Here is a 22485-nt window from a genome sequence, read left to right on the forward strand (position 1 = left end):
CTTTTAAAATTTTCTTTTGAACCAAAGAAGCATTAGATCTGGTAGCAAAGATTAGGCAAAGCAGCCTTAAACAGTCACTAAAGTTTATCAGGCTGATTCCCAGATAGAAGGAAATTATTCTCTCAGCTGATAAAATAGGAGAGTTGATGTGGCAAATAATTGTTTTTCATAGTGACCACCAGCACCGCTTTACAATAACCTCTCAAGATTTCTCTAAAAGTGCTACGAAAATTTCTAAAACTATACAAAACTCAACATAATTTTTAAATGTCTCCCTATGACACCTAAAAATAGCAAATGTCATGAAATCATAAGTGAGACCACAATTATGCTCTTTATTGGACAATGAATTTGTAATATAATAGCAACATATCATCCATAAGAACAATGGATTAGTCAAAATTGAGAATATTTTGATATCTATGAAAAATTTATCCTGAATCTGCATATTAATGGTTACCATGTTTATTGGATATGTCTAAATTTCACTTAAAGGAATTCATGAATTCACTTAAAGGAGCACATGATTTAAAGGAAAGTTGTTTTGTTTTTTTTTTACCTTTTTCATTACGTTCAGGAATAAGAACATTATCCACTGTGACATTGGCTGTTTCCTAAGAGAAGAAATACATACTAAAGTAATTCAATTTCATAAGTCTAGAAAGAACAGAACCTCAACAGAAATCCAAAGCTACCCCTGGGACTATACAGTGCAAGAAAGTGGAATCTAATTTAGAAGAAAGCTAGTAGAATGCAAAGTTATTTTATTCTATTCGACAGTATTCACTGCCATATATATTTAAGGCTTCCACACCAATGCAGGCTTCCACACCAACGCTAAAAACTCAAGTATCAATGTCACAGTCAGTTATAGTCAATTTTAAGTGACTTCTATTCCTATAAAACTGATTATCTCTAATTTGCTTTAATAAAAACAACAGTAACATGCAAAACATCAACTAGAAAAGGAAAACTAAAAATTGAGTTAAGACAAATACATAACTCACAGTACTCTTACATGTTCTATGACTCATCTCTGACAGATCACTGAGAGGAGAAAGCTCTCAGCTCTTCAAACAGTTACCAAAAAATGGCACCCCACTCCAGTATTCTGGCCTGGAGAATCCCATGGACAGAGGAGTCTGGCGGGCTACAGTCCCTGGGGTTGCAAAGAGTTAGATATGACTGGGTGACTAACACACAATCTCCTGAATTCCCAAATAAGTGAAGAAGAATGAGAACAAAAGCTTTCCTGGCTTTAAAAAAGTAGCTGCAAATACAGCATTTTTCCACCTGGTAACCTCACTCCTTACACTCAATTACAGATGCAACAGGGTTCAAGGGTCATTGCACACACACATTCTACCTTTTGTAACATGTTTGGAAATTCTTTTCCCCGATGACTCTGCTCTATAGGATTCAAGGCTGCTCCTGAAAGAGACATAAGGGAAGTTAGGTGTAATAACTGTTATGTTCTTAACAAACATTTTTTTTTCTTTCTTACACTGTGAAAATAAATACCTTGCTAGTAAGGTTCATTTCTAAAGCTCAGTTTCATTCCCATTGAATGGTTACAAATTTCCATACGTGAAAGAGCTTTCTAATGATCAAATATAAAAACATACCTTTGTTCACTTAAAACATGAGCACCTATCTTTTTGTTTGTATTTATTTTTTTAACAAAAAACATGTGGCATGCAGGATCTTAGTTCCTTGACCAGGGATGGAACCCATGCCCCCTTGCAATAGAAGTGTGGAGTCTCAACCATTGGACTGCCAGGGAAGTCCATCAGCACCTATCTTAAACTATTGTTAGACATCATCAAAAATATTAAAGTATGAAGGCGAGAACTGACAAGAAGAAAGCAATACTGTTATTAGTTTTCTGTACATATATTTAAAACTTTTACAATTACAGGATTATATCCCTCTGGGTTAGTTTACTTGTTATCCTATCTTGTGCTATAAGGTATTAGAGGGGTGTGTGTGTGTATGTGTGTGTGTGAGGGAGAGAGATCAATCACAAATGCCCACACTCTCCCCAGCTGGACTATTACTTCTGTCTGTTATGGTTCTGCCTGAACTAAGGAAGTCTGTGGTGGCTTCCTACAAAAAATTAAAGCTGCAGCATTTTGCAGTTACTTCTGACATTTTGATTCAGACTTTAGAATAAAGTTTTATTTCATTTTCTAGTTTTCCTTAGATTGTGCTCTAGTGTTTCTTAGATTATTTTGCTTAGAAGACTAGCAACATTACACAATAACAAACCTTGAACAAAACTACAAACCAATTAGACCAAACAAACTTTTACAGAACATTCCATCCAAAACACAATATACTCATACTTTGCAATTGTACACTGAACATTCTCCAGAACAGATCCTGTGTTAGGCAGTAAAATGAGCCTTAATAAACTTGGAAGGATGAAATCATACAAAGCATATTCTCTGACCACCTGGAATTAAAGTAGAAATCAATAACAAAAGGAAGTTTTTTGAAATTGACAAACACATGAACGTTAAACACCAAATTCATAAATAATGAATGAGTCGAAGAAATGACAAGGGAAACTAGAAAAAACTCTGTGGTAAATGAAAACAAAAACACAACATGCCAAGATTTATGGCATGCAGCAAAAGCAGCGCTTAAAGGGAAATTTTTTTGCTGTTAATGCTCTCCTTCAAAAAGAGGAAAGATATCAAATAAATAGCCTAAATTTTTGCACTGGGGAATAAAAAAGAAGAGAAAACTAAACCAAAGGAAGCAAAAAGGAGGAAGAATTAAGATTAGAATGGAAATAAATAAAACAGAAGAACAGAATAGAAAAACAAAAGAGAAAAATCAATGAAATCAAAGTTGGTTCTTTGAAAATATAAACATAGTTGACAATCCTTTCATTAGACTAACAAAACGGAAAAAGGAGACTCAAATTATCATAACTAAGAACAAAAGACATAACTACTGACCTTACAGAAATAAAATGAATTATAAGGGAATACTGTGAACAACTATTTGTCCAAAAAGTAGATAAATGATATGGACAGATTCCTAGAAAGACACAGAGTACCAAAACTAAGTCAAGAAGAAACAAGCAATCTGAATGGATCTGTAATAAGGGAAGAAATTCAATTAATATTTTAACACTTCTCATAAGGAAAAGCCCAGGTCCAAATGGCTTCACAAGTGAACTCTACCAAACATTTAAAGAAGACTTAAGACCAGTTCTTCATTAATTTTTCCACAATAGAAGAGGAGGAAACAACTCCCAAATCTCTTTGAGGCTAATGTTATTCTTATATCAATGCCACACAAAACAGCACGAGAAAACTATAGACCAATAATCCTTATAAACATAGATGCAAACATCCTCACCAAAATATTAGCAAATTAAATCCAGAAACAAATAAGAAAGATGAGCTACTATGACCAAGTGGGATTCATCCCAGGAATCCAAGGTTAGCTTATTATCTGAAAATCAATCAATGTAATACACATTAGTAAAATGAACAAAACTCATAAAATTTAATAAGCTATCATGATAAAACTCTAGAGAGAAGAAATTTCCTTTATTTGATAAAGGGCATCTGTGAAAAACCTGCAGTGAACATCATACCTGATGGTGAAAGAAAACGTTTCTCCCTTAGATCAGGAACAAGAAAGAAGGTCTGTTCTTGCCACTTTTATTCAGTGTCACACTAGAGGTTTCAGCTAGGACAATTAGGCAAGAAAAATAAATAACAAACATTCTGAATAAGGTACTGGTGTATAGAAAAAAATTTGAAGTTTTCAGGCTGCAAGGGCACTAAGAGCCATTGTTCTGTTGTTGCATATAAATAGACAAGACTTCGTTGTCAGATAAAATGGAAGATTCAAAATGGCTCTCCTAAGAAGCCAGCAGAAAGCTGCGGATTTCATGTCAAAACTAAAAGACCGGGCTTCACTGGTGGCTTACAGGTAGAGTCTGCCTGCCAATGCAGGGGATCCTGGTTCGATCTCTGGCAGGAAGATCCCACTAAGCCCATGCACCACAATCACTGGGCCTACATGCTGCAACTGCTGAAGCCCAGGTGCCTAGAGCCCATGCTCCACAACAGGAGAAGCCACTGCAGTGAGAAGCCTGTGCACAGCAACTAAAGAGTAGCCCCCGCTCAACTAGAGAAAAGCCCGCATAGCAACCAAGACCCAGCACAGCCATAAAAAAATAAACAGAATTATAAAAAGGAAAATTAAAAGACAACCACTGATCATTGAGATTTACATGCAAAATGTGATATGTAAGGACACATGCATGCATGCCAAGTCACTTCAGTCATGTCTGACTCTGAGACCCTATGGACTGTAGCCTGCCAGGCTCCTCTGTCCATGAGATTCTCCAGGCAAGAATACTGGAATGGTTTGTCATGTCCTCCTCCAGGGAATCTTCCTGACCCAGGGATCAAACACACATCTCTTGTGTCTCCTACACTGCAGTGGATTCTTTACTGCTGAACCACAGGGGAAGCCCATGTAAGGCTACGCATGCCAGAAATATAATGACAGCAAGTGAAAATTCTAGTTTCTTGAACAACTTGGTTATGCCCTGAGATCTGAGGGCATGTTTCATGGATGTGAAGAAATCACCTAGTGGCAGCCACCTGAATTGCAGGAACAATGCCCGGGAAGAAATACAAGGCCTTTCTCTGTAACACAGTTAAGTCCTCTACATATGAGCCTTCAGGTTGAGAACTTTCAAAGATGCAAACGTGTTCCATCAATGTCAGGTATAATTGCAGCATGCCGTCCATCTCCTATTGCTAACAATCCTTCAGCTCTACCATCTCCTACCTCCTCTCCCTCCTCCAGTCAGTGACTCTTCTTGCCTGTTCACTCACTGCCAGGCCCTGTATGCCAGCTGCTGTACTAGACTACTGTACCTTTCAAGGTCCTGTACTGTAAGATTAAACATACTTTATTTTTTGTGTTTGTTTGCTTTTTATGTTTTATTTGTGTGAAAAGTATTATAAACCTATTAAGTACGATACTTTATAGCTGATAGTGTGAGTTGGGTACCCAGGCCAACGTTATTGGACTTACAAACAAATTGGATTTACGAATGCACTCTGGGAATGGAACTCTTTGGTATGTAGGGGATTTACTACTCAAAAGAAAATCCAAATCTAGAAAGTGATCTCTGGAGATTGGAATATGAAATGCCAAAAATCCCTCTAACATGAAAATCACCTCCCCAAATGAAACAATTTTAAAGAAAAGTAGACAAAAGTAGATTATTTGGATAAATGATAACTCTGTTCATGGTAACAACAAAGAAAGACTAACTCTTTTTTTTTTTTTTATCAGGGGAAAGCGCGAACGAAAGACTAACTCTTTAGGCACTTTCGGTTAGGAGCACCAACTCCTGACTCAGTGAGTTGATGTCATAGGAAACACAAGTGTAGCAAATTACACTTAAATGTTTCCAATGTGGGGCTTCCCTGGTGATCCAGTGGTTAAGAATCCACCTTCCAGTGCAGGAGACTCGGATTCAATACCTGGTCATGGAACTGAGACCCCATATGCCCACGGGGTAACTAAGCCCACGTGTTGCAGTTATAGAGTCCACGTGCCTCAACTAAGACCTGATATGGCCAAAAATAAATGTTTCCAAGGAGTCATCACCTGGCTGCTTTTAATAAGCTATATAATTAATGTTTACAATATTATAATCCTAAGCATTTACTGAACAAATTCCAACTAAATAATGCTATTTTCCCTAGCAAAAGATTCAGAACAAAACATTCTTTTTCACGTCAAATTTATCTATCTTCTGGTACTACAGCAGTATATTCCACCAATCAACTAATCTCACATTTTAAAAAAGGAAGGGATTTTCCTGGTGGCACAGTGGATGGGAGTCCACCTGCCAATGCAGGGAACACAGGTTTGATCCCTGGTCTGGGGGGATCCCACATGCCTCAGAGAAACTGGGCCCTTGCGCCACAACCACTAAACCCATGCTCTAGAGCCCACAAGTCACAACTACTGAGTCCACACGCTGCAGCTACTGAAGCTTGCACACCTAGAGCCTGTGCAAGAGGCCGTACAAAAGAAGCCACCAAAATGAGAAGCCCGTGAACCAAAACTATAGAGTAGCCCCTGTCCACTGCAACTAGATAAAGCCCAAGCAGAGCAACAAAGATCTAGCACAGCCAAAAATAAATAAACAAAAAGAAGGGAGGAACCAGAAAAATACTCAGAAAAAAATGAAACTTTGCATGTGCCACAGCCTAGGAGTCAAATCAAAGATGTGGAATTTTTGTCCATATAATTCCCCATTGCATAAATAAACAATATAGAGTGTGAAAAGACACTCTGCAATCTATTCCAGAAAACTGAAGTATAAAATATACTGAAGTATAAAATACATTGGTGTGAGTTTATACTGTGACCAACAAGTTGCATGGGTGGTTAAGGTTGCTGGACTAGGCTCAGATAATGAAAAAGCATTACTTTACAGCTCCCAGAGACTCAATGGCATTTTACTAGATTAGTAAGTGTCACAGTGAAGCATTCTGCTGTATAAAACTCAGTGAAGAAATAGTGTGCAACAGACACAAGGTATTAGCCAAGTTATATACATATCACTAATAGGATAATATCATGCTGGAAACCTATGGGAACTGTCTAATACCTAGTTCATGTGAAAACTCTATAAAACAAAAGTCAGTCTGAAGCTACAGTTTTCTGGTACAAATCTCTCAGGATTTCTTCTCATGTGTGTAAAGCTTCTTTAAGTGATGAGATAGTGGCTTGCCTGGACTAAATATATTATTAAACAGCATGTATGCAAATACACAGAACTAAAAATATGCCTGGATGAAAGAGTCAAAGAATAAGGCTGCTGATCTAAAGGAGCTTCCCACCTAAGAGGCCCAAGTCCATAACCTAAGACCCAAGATCACTCAAGATCATTCTTGTCGATGTCAATGAATCCAAAGTGGAATAAACAGAACAAGGGACATTAGGAGATTATTTTATTGACAAAGACTGTACAGGGAAAACTTCACACACTCTACTTCCCAGGTAACTCTAAATGTAAGGAATGACATAGCGTCAGAAAGAGAAGACAGAGGGAAGAAGCAGGACATGGTGAAATAGATGTAAACAGGTAAAGCAGAGTTAGAAGCCATGGCATAAACTCAGCAGTGAAGATAACAGAGAAATTCCAGGGTTATTCTGGAGGTATCATTTGCACCAAAATACACAGGTGGTTGCTGTTGTTTAGTCACTAAGTCATGTACAACTCTTTGTGACCCCATGGACTACAGCCCACCAGGCTCCTCTGCCCATGGGATTCTCCAGGCAAGAATACTAGAGTGGGTTGCAATTTCCTCCTCCAGGGAAACTTCCTGACCCAGGGATCAAACTCATGTCTCCTACATTGGCAGGACAATTCTTTATCGTTGAGCCACCAAAAGAGCCCTAAAGTACACAGGGGAAATTCAATTATTTTTAACTTGTTATTATAGGGTAAAATAAATTATAGCATTATTTTCATTTTACTCATATTGTGGTTCTGATCATGTTTATGACTCAGTTTCAGAGTCTTGGAAAGAGAGCTGATTCTCTTAACTAAGTAAGAATGAACATTTTAAGAAGTATAGCTTGTAAATAAATTAAAAAAAAACAACTATAAAGTGGTGGAAAGGAATTTGTTGTATAAGTTAGGCAATGAGAAAAGAAAGTGTGACAAAAATATGAAGTTGCAAACTCCCCTGCAGGTAAAAGCCGTAGGTAAGGAATCACTGACATAAAACACGACCAGTCAATGTCTTCGATAAAATACAGTATTTACAAGTTACAATTTATATAAAATGAACCAAGAGCCATATCATTAGAATCAATGCTTACCATAATTTGCAATTAAATGGATAGCTCGATGATGCCCCATCTCCTGGAGGACCTGTAAAAGGTCACCGATGGTCTTGTTTTTCTGAGCCCAGGACCAAAGCAATTCTCTTGTTCCACTTTTACCTTGGTCTACATATTTTTCAATGTGACGGACATCCAGCCAGCTGCTTGAAAGCCGCTCCGCTGTGGAAATTGTAATAGGAAGAACCAAAGAATAGTTTACTTTCACTGGAGTCCCTGGTATGTTTTATTACATTTTATTTACATTTTTGTTTTGAACTAATTTTAGCATGTACTCCTTACCTAACTTCCCCTAATGTTAACATCTTACATAACCACAGTGCAATGATGATCAGACCCAGTGGTTACTAAGCTGCAAGTGAAAGGGAAAAGTCGCTCAGTCATGTCCAACTCTTTGCAACTCCATGGACTATACAGTCCATGGACTTCTCCAGGCCAGAATACTGGAGTGGGTAGCCTTTCCCTTCTCCAGGGGATCTTCCCAACCCAGGGATCGAACCCAGGTCTCCTGCATTGCAGCAGATTCTTTACCAGCTGAGCCACAAGGGAAGCCTAAGCTGCAAACCTCATTCTAATTTCACCCATTTCTCTATTGGTATCTTTTTTCTGTTCTAAGATCCTATCCAGTTTCTCACATTTCAATTACTTGTTATTTCTCTTAATTTCCACTAATCTGATGTTCTTCAATCTTTCCTTGTTTTTCAGACAGTGAAATGCTTGTATCCTTCCCTGTGCATAATATCAAGAGGTTTGTGATGGCCATGTCTTATTACTGGTGATATTAATCTTGATCCCCTGGCTAAGGTGGTGCCTGCAGGTTTCTCCACTATAAAATGATTATTAATTATTTTAAACTAATAACTATGTTGGGGGAGATACTGGAGACTATGGAAATACATTGCTTCTCAGATTTTGCCTACAAATATTTGCAGCTATCAGTGGTTCTTATTAATCATAATCATTACTGCAGGATTTGCTTAATGGTCTTCTATTTCACGCTTTTCCATCTACGTTCATTAACTGGTAATTCTGCAAGAAAGTGTTGTCTCTTCTTCCCCATTTATTTAGGTAATTAATTTATCTTTATCAGTGTGGACTCATGAATATTTATTTTATTCTACAAGTTAAAATCCAATACTATCATTATTTATTTTGCTGCTAAAATTGCTCCAGCTTTGTCCATTCGGTTTGGCTTCTGCATTCTTCTGACAAGCCTTGTCATTTTGGGAACAGTTCCTTATTTTCTGGCTATACAAGTTGCTCCAGGTTCATTCTGCATTTTCTCTCCCCCAGTCTTCAATATAAGTACTTTTCCCAGGAGTCCTGGTTCCTTTTCTTGGATAATGGTGTTTAGAAAGCAAGAACTAGATGCTAGAGGTATTCCCTGTTGCTAGGTCCTCCAAGCAGACAGACCTGGGAAACAGATACATGTATGTTCTCTCACCCATACATCTGTGTTTTTCTATCGGTTCACATATGAAAAGCCACAATTTTCTACTGATTCCTTTGATCCAAGTCAATACCATATGGCACATTTTAGTCCTGTCTCATGTATAGTTTCATTCTCACACAGTAAGAAACTGCTCTCATTATCTACAATATATTTACTTGTTTGTTCCCTTCTACTATGTACATAAAGTACTTTCAGAATGGCTAACCCATATCCCTGTGAGGAACAGATTAGCTAACCAAATTACAGCATTTGTGTACACTTGTTTTTGTCCTCAGCCTGAGTATTCTGGGAAGAGCTTGTTTTCCAAGGTTACTTAGGTTAGTTCTTTTCTTTCTCATTTTCTTCAGTGTGGTCACTGATAATATATTACTAGTTAGGTTCATTTGTTGAAGCTTTTATGAAATGCTGTTTTAAATTTTTATTCTAGATTGTCTTGTTGAACATGTTTGAACAATTGAAAGTTATTACCTGGGTAGGGTCTGAGTAGGGTCAGAGAAATATGTTCTGCTGGATAATAGGATTTTAATTACTCTAAAACAGTCTCTATGACTTTTTTAGGGTCCCCTATAAATATCCTAAATGAAAGTATATGACTTTTAAAAAAAGTTTTATTGGAGTATAGTTGATTTAGTATGACTTTTTATGGCACTGTGAGATAATAGGATTCTTCGGGTAAAAAATTATACAACCTTGCCACATAAATTCCAAATTTTAAAGTGTATTTTAAGGCAAAGGAGCAGGGATATCAAGCAAATGACAGACGGAAGGTAGCTTTCTCATCCCTGGGACGGTAATGTTAGTCCAACCATCTTGAGTACTGAAATGAACAATGTGTTTTAGGGCCAGTGATGGTAATGGCAGAACCCCCTCATACCTTTATCCTCCAGAGAGTCTTAAAACTCCAGGAAATCAGATACAGATCTATAGATCAAAATCCAACTGCCACCTGAAAGAGGTCATGGGGAACCCCAACACCTCACCATAACTGGCTGTGGGAATCAGACCCCTCTCCCTCTGACACACACACATTTGGAAGCTGCCCTCCAGTAGTAACAGAGGCAACCTCACTGAAGGACTCACTTAGCCACCAAAGATGTTCTCCAAAGGCTGATGTCCTTTTAAAAGGTGAACAGGCTCTCAGCTCTGAGCAGAGCAATAAGCCTGAGGTGACTATCTTTTTGTTCAGTCTGCTTCAGACTCCACAGGTTTTAAAAATTTCTTAAGGAACTACTACACCAGTTATAGTATTTGAATCAAGACATCAGAAAGGGAAATATCTTCTGTTTACTATGGCATCCCTCCTCCCATATTTTCAGTCTGACACGGGTTTGCAGGACTATTAATTTCCTTCAGTTTTATGTTTCTGTTGAGATTATAAGTAAATCCTGAAAGTTGAAAGAGATCACAATATGATACCACTGTGCTGTGCTAAGTCACTTCAGTCGTGTCTGACTCCTTGTGACCCCATGGACTGTAGTCCACCAGGCTCTTCTGTCCACGAGATTCTCCAGGCAAGAATACTGGAGTGGGTTGCCACGCCCTCCTCCAGGGGATCCTCCCGACCCAGAGATTGAAGCAGCATCTCTTATGCCTCCTGCATTGGTAGGCAGGTTCGTTACCACTAGTGCCACATGGGAAGCCCTAAATGATACCACTACTATCCCTCTTCCTGAGAAAACAAAACAGATTTGGTAGATAGTCCTAGTGCCCACCAGTACTTCCAGCTTCAATCTCATCAGAGGATAAGATTTTCCTGCTCTAGGTTGGTGGTTATGCCTATGTGTCTCTTCCAGCCAGAAACACTGAGAGCCAGTATGCAATTCATCAGGCTCCCATCCCTGCCGCAGCAACGGAAGAAGCATGTGTCAAGAAAGGAGTGCCCTGAGATGCTACACCATCACAATGGAGACTGGCTGTCCTGGACTCTCAGTGCTCGTCTCACAAGCAAACAGGAAGCTTCTCTTAGGTTAACCACTGAGATTTAGGTGCTTTTTTTTGTTTTTTTAAACTGCAGTATAATTTAGACTAACCCAACTAATACATACAAAGTTTTTATCTTGAATGTTTTATTTCAGTCACGTCTTATACAAGAAATGAGTGAAAGGAAGTGAGTACAATCAAATAAGGGAAGATAAAGTTGAAACATTCAATCTGAATGCATGCACGCTGAGGCTTACGTGGGGGGGTGGGAGGGGAAGAGTTACTACAAAATATCTAACATCACTCATTTAGTTAGAACATCTTTGCCCTTCTTCCACGTTTTAGGTTCTGGCAAGAACATCTTCCTTCTACATCTCTTTGAACAGGTGATGTCTCATGAAGAAGCAAGGACTATAAAAATGCCAATATATATTTGAGACAAAATATCACTAAAAAAAATAGAAAGGTACCTTCAAAGCAAAATATTTGGCAAGACATGCTAACTCTATTTTCATGTATTTTTAGGTGATGTCATCTATTTGATTGAGACACAATTTTATGAACATTTGTGGTTCAGTCACTAAGTTGTGTCTGACTCTTTGCAACCTCATGGACTGCAGCACACCAGGCTTCCCTGTGTTTCACTGTCTCCTGGAGTTTGCTCAAACTCATGTCCATTGAGTCAGTGATGCCATCCAGCCATCTCATCCTCTGGAGCCCCCTTCTCCTCTTGCCCTCAATCCTCCCCAGCATCAGGGTCTTTTCCAATGAGTCAGTTCTTCACATCAGGTGGCCAAAGTATTGAAGCTTCAGATTCAGCATCAGTCTTTCCAGTGAATATTCAGGTTGATTTCCTACAGGACTGACTGGTTTGATCTCCTCACTGTCCAAGGGACTCTCAACAGTCTTCTCCAGTACCACAATTAGAAAGCATTGATTCTTTGGTGCTCAGCCTTCTTTATGGTCCAACTCTCACATCTCACAACTCACTCATCACATGAACACTTCAACTCTTTCTGAAAGTTCCTAGAAGTAATACCACAAATCAGTGTCATTCAAACATCTGATGAGCATCTACTGACTGTCAGCAATGCAATAACTGCACATAGCAAGTGTGAGTGGAGCATGAAGACAGGTCCCTAACTAAACATGGGGCATCATGGGCTCCCTAGAGGAGTGGTTTCCAGAGCCTCAGTCAAGATTAAAACTTTGAGTATTTCTAAAGAGACGCCAATTCTTAAGGAATAACTGGATAGAGTATACTACCCTGGGGAGAAAAAAAAGTCACTCAAGTTCCAATTTGAAAACAAGACAAAAGAATGACCTCTGAGCCCCGTGGACTATACTCTCTTCTAATGAGAAAAGTCACCAGTCCAGACATCATTGTGGCCCCCTGAATATATGTAGGAACACGTGGGTTTAGTGACAGATCTGTCACCAACCTACAGTTCAACTCCAGACAAGTCACAGTTTCATTGAGCAATCTCAAATTTCTCATCAGTTAATGTCCTTTGACAAACAGTCCCTCCCAAAAACAGATACCAAATTTGGTTGCCCTTCACTGGCCTGCTGATTTTTAAAAATTATTTTTACTTATTCATTTGGCTACATGTGCTCTTAACTGTAGCAGGATCTTCAGTCTTCGTTGTATGTGGGATGCAAACTCTTAGTTGTGGCATAGGGGATCTAGTTCCCTGGACAGGGATCGAACCCGGGTCCTCTGCTTTGGAAGCACGGAAAGTTAGCCTCTGGACCACCTGGGAAGTCCCTGGCCTGCCTCATATAAGCACAGACTTTAAAACACTTTCAGTCTTTAAAACACTTCCCACTTTCCAAATTAACATTCCAAAAAGGGAATGGTAAATATCAAATTTCAGCAAAAGAAAAGTTTAGATTTCCACTTTGTCTATTAGTAAATCAATCGGCTAACATTCATAGGAATCAGGCATAATGCACCAAGTGCAGTTTAGTCTCTAAGTCATTGCCTGACTCTTGCGACCCCCCTGGACTGTAGCCCACCAGGCTCCTCTGTCCATGGGATTCTCTAGGCAAGAATACTGGAGTGGGTTGCCATTTTCTTTTCCAGGGGAGCTTCCTGACCCAGGGATCAAACCCAGGTCTGCTGCATTGTAGGCAGTCTTCTTACTGACTGAGCCACCAGGAAAGAGTACCATAAGAATTAACAGTATTTATATACCATACAGCAGGACTTTATTTTTTCTTAATAAAATAGTTCTCTTTCCACTTCAGCTGTGTGAGATAAGACCCACACATAACTTCTCAGGGGTGAAGAAAGAAGATGCCTGTGTGGGTTGCCACAGCCAGGGAAGAAGCAGGAGGTCATGGGACATCAGCTCACTTTGCAACACTTGGGGGATTAAGGCTTCTCAGATGGCTTAGTGTTCCAGAAATGAAGAAGAGGACATGAGGGGCCAAGAGGAGACCAGTATGCTTGCAGGAGAGGGTTCACGTTAAAGACAGGGTGAGTAAGCTCCATGAAGTCCATGTTACCTTCGTAGGAATGTGCTTAGCACATAGTCCACGTCCAGTGCATATTTGCTGAATGACAGACAGAGGCCCTGAGTGTCAGCGTAACTTAAAACTTTATCCTGAAAGTAAATGGGACAAATCTAAGATTCCTGAGGAGGTGATGCAGAGATTAAAGCTTTAGTTTTCAGAAGACCCATCTGGTGGCAATAGCAGCAGGAGTCTCATAGACAGTATTTGCACATAAAAAGGTATAAACTTTTTATAGCTCACAATTCTCACAGTAGGAAAGCAACAGTTTATAACTATTAAGGAAATCTGGAGTTAACTTTTCAAGTTCCAGGGCATGTCAGCCTTCCCACATAATTCTATTATCCATTTTTCTTTCTGTTAATTTCTAAATTTCCTTTTTAAAAGTGCAACAGGCCATGATTCCCTCGAGTTGAGATTTAGCTGGCGGGTAAATGAATAGATGCCAAATGCGCTGAGGTTGTTGCGTTCCCCAACAATGACCTGGGGCAAACGTTTCTGAGTTTGCATTAGGTCTAAGGAAAGCTAAAGGTGTTTTTCTAGCAGTAAATAGTTGACAGTGTTGAAACTGACCCAGCTCTGTGACAATGGATCCTGAAAGCATGGGTTACTTCCAGGACTGGAAATGAAATGTATTCTCTTTCCTTAACTGGTGATTCATGTCACAACCTTAATAGCTTTTCTCCAGTGATGACACACTGGGAAGAGAAACACTGCTAAAATAATATTATTAGCATCCATAAAACGCATAATTCATTTAAATCAAATTCTGTAAAACAACATTAATTTGATGTGACAGGAATGCAAATAATTTTTTTTTATTAATTAATTTTTTAAAATCTTTTTCTTTTGTATAGGGGACTGACTCCCTAGTGGCTCAGGTGGTAAAGAATCTGCCTGCAATGCAGGCAACCTAAGTTTGATCTGTGGGTCAGGAAGATTAACTGGAGAAGGGAATGGCAACCCACTCTGGTATTCTTGGCTCGAGAATTCCATGGACAGAGGAGCCTGTCAGGCTACAGTCCACGGGGTCTCAAAGAGTCGGACACAACTGAGCAACTACACTTTTTCATAGCTGATTAACGATGTTGTAATAGTTTCAGGTAAAAAGCGAAGGGGCTCAGACATACGTATACATGTACTCAAGAATACAAATTCTTGATTCCTGTTATGTTCTTTTCAATATGCAAAGTCTTCTCTAGTCCTTCCTTACTTGTTCCAGAACATAGAAATTTATTTATTTAAACAGTCCTAAACAAAGAGTGAGTTTCTCAATAACTATAGTGTTGTGAAAGTGAAAAGCATTCTAAATGAAAAGATACATTTGGAAAAATATGCTGTAGTTTAACACTGTTTTAAATCATTTTTTGGAAGGCTTTTTTTTTTTGGTTGAAAGTAATTTTGGCATAATATAAGCCAAAAAAGTACCTGAGAAGTCCAGAAAGAAGTTAATCTGAAGATACTGATAGCTTAATAATTATTGAGTGCTCAAAGGTCGTCTCGGCTCTGTTTTGAGAGGGCAGAACTATCTAGGAGTGCTAACCACTGGGGAATTCAGCTGCAGAAATCACACTCCACATGCAAATATGTCTCTGAAGGGGTTTTTTAGAATAACGCAACATACCCTATTTGGAATCTTTGTATTTGCATATAACCACATGCCAAAACCCCTAGGAAATTATCTAGATTCTTGCAAAGTTTGTTTTGAGATAACAAAATGGGAAAAGGAAAAGATGTCTCTTTTTTCTTTTTTTTTCCCACTAGCACACAAATAAGGAAAAATAAACAAAAAACCTTTAAGATTGAAATGATATTTTTAATTCCCCCAAAAAGCAAAACAAAACTCAAAAGCGTTAAGTGAGCTCGACTCCCCTTACCAGACCACAGCATTAACACCCACTAACTCACACATTTTACAAGAAACAATACTTGTCCATACTTAAGCTTATGTGTACTTTTTACTCCCTACCTGAGTAGGACTCGTATTTCATAAACGGGAAGGCCTATGCATGAGGGATCCTTCCATCTGTCCTGATCTCTCAATCCCTGACCCAGGGAAGGATCTAACATTAATGACTTCGGGGATATAATTGAAGAACATTTTGCCTTCAACAGCAGTGTTTCTGTCTGGAACTCAGACGCTGTGTCCTTCCACACTCAGGTAATCATCAGTATGATTTTCCTATACTTCCTTCTCATTAAAATTCATAGATCTATATTGGTCTGTTGTCTATGTTAAATTAGAAAATCCTTACAAGCAGGGACCATGACATTGTATCTAGTATAATGCTTTGTTTAAGATTCTGCCCAACTAGGTTTTGGATGTTTAACAGACATTCATTAATTCATTCAATCAACAGATATTTATTGAAATGTCTTCTCTATACCAGGTACAATATTAGATGCTTGAGCAGTAAGCAGGAAACAAAGCAAACAAAAGATCCCTGCCCTCATAGAGCTTATTTCTAGATGGACAATAAACAAAAGAAATATATGTATGTGTACCAAAAAGATCTTCACGACCCAGATAATCACGATGGTGTGATCACTCACCTAGAGGCAGACATCCTGGAATGTGAAGTCAAGTGAGCCTTAGAAAGCATCACTACGAACAAAGCTAGTGGAGGTGATGGAATTCCAGTTGAGCTATTTCAAATCCTCAAAGGTGATGCTGTGAAAGTGCTGCACTAGACATGCCAGCAAATCTGGAAAACTCAGCAGCGGCCACAGGACTGGAAAAGGTCAGTTTTCATTCCAATCCCAAAGAAAGGCAATGCCAAAGAATGCTCAAACTACCACAACAATTGCACTCATCTCACATGCTAGTAAAGTAATGCTCAAAATTCTCCAAGCCAGGCTTCAGCAATATGTGAATCGTGAACTTCCAGATGTTCAAGCTGGATTTAGAAAAGGCAGAGGAACCAGAGATCAAATTGCCAACATCTGCTGGATCATCGAAAAAGTGAGAGGACCAGAAAAACATCTATTTCTGCTTTATTGACTATGCCAAAGCCTTTGACTGTGTGGATCACAATAAACTGTGGAAAATTCTGAAAGAGATGGGAATACCAGACCACCTGACCTGCCTCTTGAGAAACCTGTATGCAGGTCAGGAAGCAATGGTTAGAACTGGACATGAAACAACAGACTGGTTCCAAATAGGAAAAGGAGTACGTCAAGGCTGTATATTGTCACCCTGCTTATTTAACTTATGCAGAGTACATCATGAGAAACACTGGGCTGGAAGAAACACAAGCTGGAATCAAGATTGCCAGGAGAAATATCAATAACCTCAGACATGCAGATGACACCACCCTTATGGCAGAAAGTGAAGAAGAACTAAAAAGCCTCTTGATGAAAGTGAAAGAGGAGAGTGAAAAAGTTGGCTTAAAGCTCAACATTCAGAAAGCTAAGATCATGGCATCTGGTCCCATCACCTCCTGGGAAATGGATGGGGAAACAGTGGAGACAGTGTCAGACTTTATTTTGGGGCTCCAAAATCACTGCTGATGGTGACTGCAGCCATGAAATTAAAAGACGTTTACTCCTTGGAAGGAAGGTTATGACCAACCTAGATAGCATATTAAAAAGCAGAGACATTACTTTGCCAACAAAGGTCCATCTAGTCAAGGCTATGGTTTTTCCAGTGGTCACGTATGGATGTGAGAGTTGGACTGTGAAGAAAGCTGAGCACCAAAGAATTGATGCTTTTGAACTGTGGTGTTGGAGAAGACTCTTGAGAGTCCCTTGGACTGCAAGGAGATCCAACCAGTCCATCCTAAAGGAGATCAGTCCTGGGTGTTCATTGGAAAGACTGATGTTGAAGCTGAAACTCCAATACTTTGGCCACCTCATGCGAAGAGTTGACTCATTGGAAAAGACCTTAATGCTGGGAAGGATTGGAAGCAGGAAGAGAAGGGGACGACAGAGGATGAGATGGTTGGATGGCATCACCGACTCGATGTACGTGGGTTTGGGTAAACTCCGAGAGTTGGTGATGGAGAGGGAGGCCTGGCATGCTGTGATTCATGGGGTCACAAAGAGTCGGACACGACTGAGCAACTGAACTGAACTGATGCATATATATAAAGTATACAAGGAATGATAAGTGATATAGAGAAAAATAGAGCAGTAAAGGAGCATAAGGGAGCATGTATGAATTTTAAAAGCATAGGCAGAGTACAGAATAGTTCATCAAAATCCATGAAGGATGTGAAGAAGGAAGACTCAAGGTTACCTATAGGAAAAAAATTCCTTGAATGTCCATGGAGGCCAATTAATTTGGATTTGAGCAATTAAGAAGAAGGAAGTGAGAAAAGCAATGTAGGGCTTCAGTGTTTACTGTGAGATGGGACTTCCCAGGTGGCACTAATGGTAAAGAACTTGTCTGCCAATGCAGGAGACATTGGAGATGTGGATTCAGTCCCTGGGTTGGGAAGATCCCCTGGAGGAGGGCATAGCAACCCACTTCAGTATTTTTGCCTGGAAAATCCCATGGACAGGGGAGCCTAGCAGGCTACAGTCCATAGGGTCACCAAGACTTGAACACCACTAAAGCAACTTAGCATGCACGCACTTGAGATGGGAAGCTAGTGGAGGGTTCTTAATAGGATAATGGTATAAGACACTTTGGGCTTCTCTGGTGGCTCAGCGGTGAAGAATCCACCTGCAATGCAGGAGCCATAGGATATGCAGGAATTTCCCCTGGAGGAGGGCATGGCAACCCACTCCAATATTCTTGCCTGGAGAATTCCATGGACAGAGGAGCCTGGTGGGCTACAGTCCATAGGGTCATAAAAGGTCAGTCATGACTGAAGTGACTTAGCGCGCGCACACACACACACACATAAGACAGTTCACATATTTAATAGGCTTACTGGCTGCTGTGTTGAAAAGAAACTCAAGGGGCTTCCCTGGTGGCACAGCAGATAAGAATCCACCTGCCAATGCAGGGGACTTGGGTTCAATCCTTGATCTGGAAAGATTCCACATACCTTGGAGCAGCTAAGCCCACATGCCACAACTATTGAAGCCTGAGTTCTACAGTCCATGAGCCGCAACTACTGAGCTTGCAAGCTGCAATGACTGAAGCCCAGGCACCTAGAACCTGTGCTCTGCAACAAAAGAAGCCACCACAATGAGAAGCCAGCAAACCACAGCAAAGAGTAGTTTCCACTTGCCGCAACTAGAGAAAGCCCGTGTGCAGCAAAGAAAACATGGTACAGCCAAAAATAAGTAAATAATTAATTGATTTTTTAAAAGAAATAAAGAAACTCGAGGTGAGGCAGGGTGACTAACTAGGAGCCCAATTAGGAAACTGCTGAATTATCCAGGTGAGATCTGATGGTGGTTTGGCCCAGGATGGCTGTGGTGGCAGAGATAAGAAGTGATCAAATTATTAGATAGATCCTGAAGGCAGAGTCAATGGCGTTTACTGAGAGACAGGATGTGGTTTGTGAGATAAAACAAGAAGTCACAGGAGACTAAACTTTTGGCCTGAACAAATGAAGGATGGGGTTGCCATTAATTGAGATGGGGAAAAACTTTGGAGGAGTGGAACACTTCTGGACTGTTATGGTGGAGAAGACTGTCAAGTAGGCAAATAGGTGGATGGTGCTGATGTTCAAGACAGAGACCCAGGCAAGAGACCCGAGAGCTATCAGCACATAGATGGTACTGACAAGACAGTGGGTAGGAGAGATAAACAGCAGAGAAGAGGCCTATGGACTGATCCCAGTGGTATTCTAAGAGATCAGGACAGGGTATACGAGGTAAGAAGAGAAGGAAGAGAGTGTAGTGTTCTAGAAGTAAAGTAAAGCTTTCAGGAGAAAGGAGTGATCAAATGTGTCAAGTAAGATGAAGACTGAGGACTGACCATTGTATTTAGCCACAGTGACCTTGGACAAGGGGAACGTCAATGGCGCAGTGGGGTGGGGGGTGGGTGGGGGTGAAGACCTGATTGGAGCAGGTTTAAGGGAGGATGGAAAAACTGGAGTATAAAGAGCCCTTTTGAGGAATTTTACCATAAAGGGGAACAGAGAAAGAGGTGGCAACTTAAGAGTAAAAGTCTGATCTAGACAGAACACTGTAAGATGTGAGAAATGATATAGTGGACAAAGAACATGGGTTCTACTCCACTTTCAGGGAGGGGAAGCTTAACTCTCTATTTCTTAAGTTGGGCCACACAGTGACTTCCTTCCAAAGAGTATAACATGGAAAGGCGCTGGGGCAGGGTGATTTCACAGTGTAGAAACCTGACAGACACTGCTCCAGCCACGGGTAACATCCCCAGTGATTGGTCATGGAAGCAGTGTGCTCCCCTGATACGATGCAATAAAAATGGCACTCTACCTCCTGTGGTCTGCCCTCCCCCGAAACCCACAATCTCAGTCTAGTCATGAGAACAACATCAGACATATCTCAGTTGAGGGACATTCTTCAAAACAGTAGACCAGTCCTGATCAGTGGTGACCAGTACTCCTCAAAACTGTCAAGGTCATCAAAAACTAGAAAAGTCTGAAAAATTATCACTGCCAAAAGCCTCCAAAGGATACATGATACCCAAATGAAATGTGATATACTGGGTGGGATTCTGGAAAACAGAAGAGACTTTAGGTAAAAATGAAGGAAATCTGAATAAAGCATGAATGCAATTTAATAATAGTGTATCAGCAGTGGAACAAATGTACCATACTAATGTAAGATGCTAATAACAGGGGAAACTGGGTGCAGAGTATATGGGAAGGACAGAGTATATGAGGATTCTTTGTACTATCTTCAAAATTTTTCTGTAAACTCAAAATTGTTCTAAGCAATAAAATCTATTTAAAATTAAATAAAAAAAACAACATAAACTCTGGAATCTGACCATCTGGTTAGAATCCTAGTCTGCAACTTAATAGACTATGATTTGAGGTACATGCTAAGTCGTTTCAGTCATGTCCAACTCTTTGCATATCCCATGGACTGGAGTGGGTTGCCTTCTCCAGGGGATCTTCTAAACCCAGGGATTGAACTCGCGTCTCTTAACATCTTCTGCATTGGCAGGAGGGTTCTTTACCACTAGCGCCACCTGGGAAATCCCTGATTTGAGGTAAATCACCTAAATTCTCTGAGTCAGTTTTCCTATCTATAAAATGGAAATAGGACGAGTACCTGTGTCCTAAGAGCTTTTGTGATAAATAACGAAATAGTAAGGTAAAGTGCTTAGCACAGAGTCTCTGGCAAATAGTAAGCACTCAATAGGGGCTTCCCAGGTGGCTCAGTGGAAAAGAATTCCTGAGTCAGGAAGATCCTCTAGAGTAGGAAATGGCAACCCACTCCTAGTATTCCTTGCCTGGAAAAATTCCTTGCCTGGACAGAGGAACCTGGCGGGCTATAGTCCACGGGGTCGCAAAGAGTCGAACATGACGGAGTGACTGAGTATGCGTGCACAAGCACTCAACAGATGGTGGCAACTATTAGTATCATTATTATTGCTTTAAATCTTTACTAAATATTCAAATGCACATTTAATGTGATTTTACATTTAATTTGTTTTAAACAGATTAATAATAATTTCTATGGGAATTTTCTTTCCTTTTTTGAGAGGAAGAAAGTTGAATATAACCTATTACATAGTATCTGTAAGAAGGGTTTCTCTCATTGTACCATAAGTGTTGAGAGGTTTTACAAAGTAAGCTGCTCCAAACAATTTAATTTAAACACTAGTCCCATGTAATGTAATGTAATGAAATCAGCTGTCACCAGAGGCTCTGCAAATATGTTATTATGTCTTTGAGGCAGTATAAGATAAATGGCATTTTTTTTTTTTGCATTTTCTAAATTGGGTTCCTACTTTCATTACAAAGCCATAAAATCATCAACATCAACCAGAGAATAAATTATCTTCTGATTACACTATTTTAATAACAATGAAGTAAAAGTGATTTAAAGATTAATGTGTAGGATGTGTTTAAAAATGGAAAGAATTAAGTGGAGTAGTGAAAGACTACAGTAAAATAACTGCTATATTAAAATACTATTAAAGAAGAGAATTTGCCCTAAGCAAATGACTCCCAAACCAGACTGCGCATCAGATTCGCCCTGGGGCTTGGCAGAAAACAGAAAGAAGCTGGACCTATGCAGGGGTGGAACCTGTACATCTGCAGCTTTAAAAGACTTTGCAGGTGATTCCCATTTGTCAACGTCCAGTCTACCTTATCAGTATACACTGATCATATCATATAGGCCGCCATAAGATCTGCCTTTGTCAGAACTGCCTTTGTAAACACAGCTTGATATTCACCATCATCAACAAACATGATCAGTTCAAGTGAGAACCAACACTTAGTTCAGTTAATCTTCCCTTTTGCTTTTCTCTTCTCTTGCCTATCACTATTACAGTTGTTTTCTATATGGAATTTTGGACCCTCTGCATCCTCAGGCTTTCAGCTGTCCTGAGCATAAAAGAAACTGTCTCCTCGGGACTTCCCTGGAGGCTCGGTGGTAGAGAATCTGCCTGCCAATGCAGGAGACATGGGTTCAATCCCTTATCCAGGAAGTCCCACATACCGCGGAGCAGCTAAGCCCGTGTACCACAAGTATTGAGCCTGTGCTCAAGAGCGTGGGAGCCACAACTACTGAGCCACACGTGGCAGCTACTGAAGTCCATGCCCCCTAGAGCCTGTGATCTGCAACAAGAGAAG

The 22485-nt window shown here is 39.9% G+C and overlaps 1 protein-coding gene across 2 annotated transcripts in view; it reads right to left on the reverse strand.

Moving 5' to 3' along the window:
* The window catches only part of IRAK3 (interleukin 1 receptor associated kinase 3), a 59980-nt gene that overhangs the window by 34424 nt on the left and 3071 nt on the right, over positions 1-22485 (reverse strand). The window contains exons 2-4 of one of the 2 annotated variants that reach the window (XM_081589891.1): positions 7888-8070; positions 1367-1431; positions 560-614 (exon numbers count right to left, since the gene is read on the reverse strand). In XM_081589891.1, coding sequence (XP_081446017.1) covers positions 560-614; positions 1367-1431; positions 7888-8070 — 303 coding nt within the window. The remainder of the gene's footprint in view (positions 1-559; positions 615-1366; positions 1432-7887; positions 8071-22485) is intronic. The other variant, XM_081589892.1, reaches the window with a different exon arrangement.

The sequence above is a fragment of the Giraffa tippelskirchi genome, chromosome 4 (genome assembly GCF_054371585.1).
Source record: "Giraffa tippelskirchi isolate mGirTip1 chromosome 4, T2T-mGirTip1v1.2.pri, whole genome shotgun sequence".
NCBI lineage: Eukaryota > Metazoa > Chordata > Mammalia > Artiodactyla > Giraffidae > Giraffa > Giraffa tippelskirchi.